The sequence below is a fragment of the Osmerus mordax genome, chromosome 4 (genome assembly GCF_038355195.1).
Source record: "Osmerus mordax isolate fOsmMor3 chromosome 4, fOsmMor3.pri, whole genome shotgun sequence".
Lineage (NCBI taxonomy): Eukaryota > Metazoa > Chordata > Actinopteri > Osmeriformes > Osmeridae > Osmerus > Osmerus mordax.
Genome location: NC_090053.1, coordinates 12,000,847 through 12,008,464, shown reverse-complemented (window position 1 = coordinate 12,008,464; position 7,618 = coordinate 12,000,847). Strand labels below are relative to the sequence as shown.

Below are 7,618 nucleotides of genomic sequence, written 5' to 3'. Positions count from 1 at the left end.
TGACCAAGAACCCGATGGTCCCTGACAGAGCTCCAGCGTTTCTACGTGAAGAGAGAAAAACCTTCCAGAAGGACAACCATCTTTGCAGCACTCCACTAATCAGGCCTGTATGGTAGAGTGCCCAAATGGAAGCCACTCCCCAGCAAAAGTCACATGACAGCCCGTCTGGAGTTTGCCAAAAGGCACCTGAAGGACTCTCAGACCATGAGCAACTAAATTCTCTGGTCTGATGAAACAAACATTGAACTCTTTGGCCTGAATGCCAATCCCTCGAAACTGAGGGGTAAGGGCTATATAGCCCTATGAAATGAGACACCACTTGGTTACGGTTACGTATATCGATGTCTCCAAAGCAAGTAGTGTTATGCACTGATATCAAACGAAATTTGCTGCTAATGGAGTTTATTTAAAACTGTAGACATGCATGGAGTCAATTCAAGGCTAATCAGAGAAATGCAGGAATGTTGTGTAAATCAGCAATGTAACGTTAGCGTAGCAAACTAGCGATTTTTCTTCATATTTCAATTAAGAACATGGTTGCAAATACATATGTGCAGGACTGTGTAGAGCACAAAACAAGACTGTCGTAATTTTTTTATCAATTATTTAAGCTGAAAATATTACATTTATGGGACTCTGGATGATCTGGCCGCCATTGTTGCAGGTTGCGCAGTATTCACATACCCCTTGGTTTCAAGTAAGCTCCTGAAAACACTTGGTTTCAAGGGGTATATACCCCTTATCCCTTCTCCTCGATCAAAAAGGGGTAGGGGTATGACAGAGAATTGGGATTCGGCCTAGGTGTGCCAAGCTTGTAGCATCATGCTCAAAAATACTTGAGGCTTTAATTGCTGCCAAAGGTGCTTCAACAAAGTATTGAGCAAGGGCTGTGAAAACTTATGTACATGCTATATTTTCATTCTTAATTTTTGCAAATCTATTAAAAACTCTTTTTTCACTTATTATCATTCTGAGTATTGTGTGTAGAATTTTGAGATTATTTTTTATTGAATCCATTTTGGAATAAAAATAAGGCTGTAACATAATGTGGAAAAAGTGAAGTGCTGTGAATACTTTCCAGATGCACTGTATGTCTTAGGGAACTGTTATCTTTTATTGAAGTAAGCTCCTGTGTCCTACTCCTCACTGTCTGTCAACAAGGTACTGCTGTCTGAATTGACCAAGAGAGTAGATTATTTGTCAGTCTTACACAGAAAACCAGCGTTGGTAGTGGAGATAGATACAGTACTACCATAAATAAAGATGCCAACTGTAGGCAACTGTTCTCCCCACAATTTTGTAAAACTGTCTTTGTTTTATAGGGTTTATATTAACTGGCTCCATGACCATACATTGTAATTTACAGTGAATTGAAATTTGACAGCCTCATTCTGTGGCTTTATTGGTGATCAGTCTTTCTGAGCAGTTTGTGATCTGATACTACTGTTCCACACACATGAGGACAATGAGATCATTTGCTCTATTTCTCAAATACTCAAATAAATGTTCAGTGGTCAAAACAGTGAAAAGGCAGAAAGGGCAGGTTTTTTTTTATAGCACTACATATTTCCATGCAAACACATATTGTTTCCTTAATTTACTAATTCTAACACAAACATTACTATACTGTACATCCATGCGTTTTAACGTTCAATGTGTCAAAATAAACCTTAAATTCAATCCAAGCACAAATACAGCACTAAAACATGATTTCCTCTAATGACAAGTGAATTGGATTTTACAGTTCATCTGTCTCCAATTGGATGTCTCAACACACTATTCAGTCATTTACCTGAGGCCATAGACATTAACAATGATCATGAATACATCACCAAAGCACCAATATTTTAGAATGTTGCTACATTCACAAAAATATTTGTCAGAATGGATTCTGACAATCTCATAACATTGGTTTCATTGTTCATTCAACAAACATTTTATTTCACATTTACCTATTTATATGCAATTATTCACAGGGCACAAAAAAACATAATTATTTGGATGACCCTCACGGAGTGGATTTATTATGCTTACGTAAAATAGGCATACATTTGCAAGGCTGCTCAAGTTTACCAGCCTTTGGAATTATTTGAATATTTCTGTTCCAACATTTCTGAGATTATGATTGAAAGTAAAGGAATCTAGGTCCAGATACTTGAGGTACAAAAATACGACATTAATATAAAGCTTTACCTTGGGGAATTTAGACTGCTTAGGGGTGACCTATATTGTTATTTTTTGGATATTTTAGAGTGGAACCTTGTCTTTTCAAATAGCCTGGTACAAGGCTGTCACAGCTCTCACATTTAATTCAACAGTACATTTTGCCATTGCTTTCAGTTCTTCCATTTTATGTCAGTGGCGACAATTATGTTTGATAAGAAAGATTTCAAGATGCTGAAAAGCTAGTGGATGTTTTGAAATGTTTTCACATGAATGAAATGTGATATTTGCTCATAATATCATATTTGAATATCATCTTTGTCGGAGACCTGCAAAAGCTTGATATTCCCGCTGGTGGAAATTGTTTTCCTTGGACACTTTCATATAATCTTGCATTTTGGTGCTTGCTGTAACAATTTCAAATGTCTTCTTGCTGCACAAAAAACATTGGTATTGTACCCATTGTTATGGAACAGTGAAAAATTCCATTGTAAACCTTTGTATTGTGTTTCCATGTAACTGATCTTAGTCTCCACCTCTGAAATTTGAAGTGAAGCGATGCTCTTGACAAGAAGTCATTGGCTCCATTATATCATGCTTACAGGGCTAACCTGCCTGAGTCTGGAGTCCCCTTCTCCAGTGTTGCTTACTGTAAGATAATTGCTATAGCGGCACGCTGTCTTGGTTTGCTCCACCTCTATGGTGTGGCCACTGCTCAACACCTGGTTTTGATGTGAGAGTCGTGTCATGCGGACGGATGAGCACCTGAACGATCCAGTTAGTGTTGTGTTGTTTTCAGACTCAGCGACATTTTCACAATGACGTTTGAGGCCGTGCCGGAAATGGATGGTGAATAGCCCATAAGTGATGGGGTCCAAGCAGGCATTGAAAAGACCAAAGATAAAGAGCATATGAGTCAGTGAGTGGGAGACAGTCTCCTCCAGATCATCAGGGAAGAACCAATACCACAGACCCAGTAGGTAGTATGGGGTCCAGCAGACAATGAAGGATGTCACAATAACTATGCTCATTTTTAAAGTTCTCATTCGTGCTTTTGGGATGTTGTTATTGGACCGACGTAGATGCACCTCCATAGATGACACTGAAATAAAGACATTTATTATTTCTGAGAATGACATATTGAAAAAATGATTGCCTTTTCAGTAAGATACGCAATTCTAAATAGTCGGACTACTATGTCTCGACTGTGCCGTTACATTTAAAATGACAACCACCACACTATACTGACAGTAAGAGGTACGTGGGGAGATGTAATATGACTCACTCTTTCCTCGACTCATGCGACTGGATATTTCCACCAGGATCCGTGAGTAGCAGAAGATCATGATGACCAGAGGGAGCAGGAAGAGACATACAAAAGTAAACATGTTGTAAAGGGTCTCCTGCCAGTGGTTGGCAAAGCTTCCTCGGGTGGTGCACTGGGTGAAGTTCTCTGGCACTGTGATCGTCACGTTGTGGAACAGAAACATCTGCATGAGAACACAGTCGTCATTTTACTTCCATATCCCTCTCACAATCCCTCTTTAAATCAAAATAAATGCAGTGTATTCAGAGACATCCATGATATCATAAAGTGTTTTTCTTCAAGTTTAAGCCTGAATGAACTGCACAGCCAAAGCAATATCATTAGTCCCCACCACCTATGTGATTTTATTCCTATTCTGTGAAGGAACCTTGGCCAATAAATCCCTCAGTGACTATTCTAATCTATTTTAAACAGAACAATGATAGATCTTTTGAAAGCAATAATACAGCATCTGTTTTACTTTGATAAAGTAGCAAAAATGTACTGTACAAGAGGATTCTACACAGTGCAGATTTGGACATCGTAATCCATGTGTAAATCTTTCTTTTACATTAGCTCATGACAAGCATTACTGGAAACTTTCTTGAAAGCTTTTCACTCGTCACTGAGGATCACTAGCACGTCATGATTCATAGGTTTGTATTCATATCATCAGAATTTGTTCTAAATCCATCTGGAATTACATGGTTTGATGTGAAGAATGAGAAGTAATTAAGTGGAACTTTAAAAGGTTTTTCATGAATGTGTCATGGAGCAGAGTAGAGCAAGCTATGTACAACGTGACAAATCCACAATTGAGTCTGTTAAATTATATAGATTGCAAAAGAAAATCCAGCGTTAATTAAACATGAAGAAAGACACAAGTCTAGTTGATTGGTAATGGCTTAATTGCAATTAAGAAGCAGTCATCATTTCTGCTACCTGGTTTTTCAGTAGGCTTGCAGACTAGAGAAAATGTAATCATTTCCGTACCCTGAAAGGTCAGACAGCTTTCATGTGCAGACTAAAATTTGAGTAGTCTATTTAAATTCATTTCAGAGTCAAGATCCACACATTTAGTTTTTTCACAATCATACATTGGTTTAAAGGTTACACAGTCAGTCTAAACACTGGTCATTAATTGTAATACTTGTCTCTAAATAGAAAAAATGCATTCCCTCAAGAAAGCATACCCTTTTGTCCTGAATTTGTCATAATTAGGTTTCCAACTTGAAAAGCAATGGCTTACACACAAAATAGCTCTGTTCTTGTGTAGTCAAGGAACATTGTAGAATACTCCATAGCATGGTGTCTGTATTTTGCAATTGCATCCCTTAGTGTGTCCAGTTATCTTGCGATTACCTCCAGTTTACACATTAAAATGTGGTGGGTTTCATTACACGCCATAGATTGCAGTATGTAAATGTTCAATCGTTATTGGTACCAAACTATTGTGCTTTATAAAAATGTCCACTCAATGTAGCTTCAAATTCTACCTGTAACTAAATATAAGAACTGACATTAGACGTGTCTGCATTATGTTTTGACATTGTTAGCCCTGATTTGCATAATTTATCTGAATATTACCTAAACAGCTGTGGGTTGTAATGTAATAGGAATGTGCTTATCTTTGATGGGGTATTTACTGTAAAGAACATTAAATCCCTGCAGAACCTTACCTGTGGAACAGAGAGAATCACACTCATCATCCAAGCCACAGTCAACATGACTTTGCTTCTCTTTTTGGCCTCACTGATGCCTAACGGGTTGAGGATAGCAGACTGTCGGTCCAAGCTAATGACGACAGTTACAAAAGCACAGGAGTACATTGCAACAAGTTTTAAGAACATCATCAGTCTACAGGCAATGTCCCCTGCCTGCCACTGAACTGTGATGTTCCAGAAAGCGTCAACAGGCATTACGATGAACGTCACTAACAGGTCTGCAACAGTGAGGTTGATTATGAGTATCCTGACATGAGATTTGCGCTTGCCGTCTGTACTGGCTGCCCACAGGACAACAAGGTTGCAGACAGCTGACAAAATACATAGAGCAAAGGTAATGATCACTCTGACTTTCGCAGCGGTGGAGAAGGTGGGAAGCTGGAGCGTGTCTCCGGTTGTACTCTTGTTGCAAATGGGTGTATCACAGCTGCCATTCTGTGTGTGTTCCATCATTTGATAAAACATCATGGTTTTAGTATGGGCGGTCAGTCATATCCGGGGGGGAAACAACACAGAATGGATTTGGTTGTTCTTCTCCATTAATTAATTCTTCAGAACACTGGAGACTGTTACACTGTTGGAACAATCAAAATGTTCAAAATCAAAAATACAGAGCATTTGGTAGTTTCCATTTTAAAACAAACAAATCGACTTACGATGCATTAACTATAATGCATTGGTAGGCTACTATAAGATACATTGAAACTCTAGAATCTCTCTTCATGCGGTAGCGATCTAGGCGCTTAGTTCACCCCCCCCCCCCCCCCCCCCCCTGTGATTATATTGGAAACCTAATTCTCAGTATAAACGAAAAACATTATTTTATTGGATTAAAATGTGTGGGCTATTATTGGTATAGAAGTTGTTACACAAACACATGTTCATTATATTCAAATGTTGTTTTTTTCATGCAGGAATTACATATTGTACTAAAATGATATGTAGCTTCATACCTCTCCTGCTTAAGCACCACATGAAATTAGTGGGCTATACATGCTATGATTCTGAATATAAAAACAGAACGTTTAAAAAGTCGTACCTGATCTGCAACAGTATTGAATTACTCTCCACATGATGACCTTGATAATAAACCTTGTGCTTTTTCATGTGAGCATTGTGATATTGCGTTTCGTTCTTAATGACTCGTAGAATATCAACGTGTAAAAGAAAGATTAAATATACCCCGAGTCCATCAAAAAGCACCTGTCGAAAATCGACACTATTAAACAGTCTTTGGTCGTTGTAGGTTTTTAATCCATTTAGAACAAGAAACTTTGTGATCCTGTGATCTTAGTTGTTAGTCGACAACAGTCTTGAATGTTGCGTCTTTCAATTGCTAAAAACGGAATATTAAACGGAATATATTCCGTTTAATTAAAAAAACTCAGAAGACGATGGCAATTGGAGCGGATTTAATAAGTAGCCGAGAACTCCCATGCTAATATGAAGTCACCATACCGTGTCAGTCCCTTTGATAAGGCAGTTTACAGCAAACTGGGAACGCAGAGCACCGTCCACAGTCCAACATTTGGAAAGAGAAATATGGGAATAAACGCACACATCATTCAAATAACTCTCCCTTCGGTCACCGTTGCAACAGCTGTCACCTGCTCTTACAAATATTTTTTTCTCATCTTCAGAATGACTAGCTGTCTTCCTGCGCCACCAACTACCTTCAGAAACCAACCTTTAAACGGGTTGCCTTGGAGACTTGAGTATAGAGCTTCTGTCAGCCAGTGGCAAACTTCAGTTTATGCGAGGGACATATATATAGCACATTCTTATGCTCTGAAATGTTTCCACAAGGCTATCTCTGCATTCAAAAAGAACTTTTCTAAACATGTTATTTAGTCTCCTATATTGGAAAAAAACATAAAGGAACAAACACTAGATTATCATCATCGTCGTCCCTTATTTTCTCCTTCCTGCATGGATGATGAGATATTTTATACCTTACCTTATTACAGAAACTGTATGCGGGGCATATTGGAAATAAATTAATGAATTAAGTGAATTCCAGTGGGTTGTACAATTATGTAAGAATTCAGAAGCATTAAATAATATTTCAAGCTTAAAATATTTCATTTTCAACAGTCACCAATTTCAAGCTTTGAACCAGATTCTGTTCCATTTCTGCTCTGCTGCTGGCAGTTTCCTGGCAGTTCTCTGCTGTCAGTGTACCAAACAATCTAACCAACATTCAAATATTTTGCTAAAGCTTCTATTTAAGCACAAATCAAGTATCTCAGAGCATTGTGAAAGTGCAGTTCTATAGCAAACAGCGATTTTACTTGCAACGCAATCCATGCCACTGACATCACATCCAACTCCCAATTTGTGTTGCATTGAATAGCACTGGATTATTGCAGCAAAAGGTTTTCCAGCTTGTTTCACCAGCTTGTTTCACTTGTCCGGCTGCAAAGCT

At 38.3% G+C, this 7,618-nt stretch overlaps 1 protein-coding gene across 1 annotated transcript; it reads right to left on the bottom strand.

Moving 5' to 3' along the window:
• Window positions 1-2,750: 2,750 nt before the first annotated feature.
• On the bottom strand, window positions 2,751-5,667 carry gnrhr4 (gonadotropin releasing hormone receptor 4). Its single transcript, XM_067234106.1, has 3 exons — window positions 5,149-5,667; window positions 3,449-3,653; window positions 2,751-3,265 (listed from the first exon to the last, which is right to left on the bottom strand). Exons 1-3 carry the CDS (start codon window positions 5,659-5,661, stop codon window positions 2,751-2,753), a joined length of 1,233 nt encoding a protein of 410 aa, XP_067090207.1. The 5' UTR covers window positions 5,662-5,667.
• Window positions 5,668-7,618: the final 1,951 nt, after the last annotated feature.

Coding starts and splice junctions, on each gene's coding strand:
- gnrhr4 (XM_067234106.1), bottom strand. CDS start 5,661: ATGATGTTTTATCAAATGATGGAACACACACAGAATGGCAGCTGTGAT. Junction 3,654..5,148: donor TGATTCTCTCTGTTCCACAG/GTAAGGTTCTGC, acceptor GTTCTCATGCAG/ATGTTTCTGTTCCACAACGT. Junction 3,266..3,448: donor TCGCATGAGTCGAGGAAAGA/GTGAGTCATATT, acceptor TCTTTATTTCAG/TGTCATCTATGGAGGTGCAT.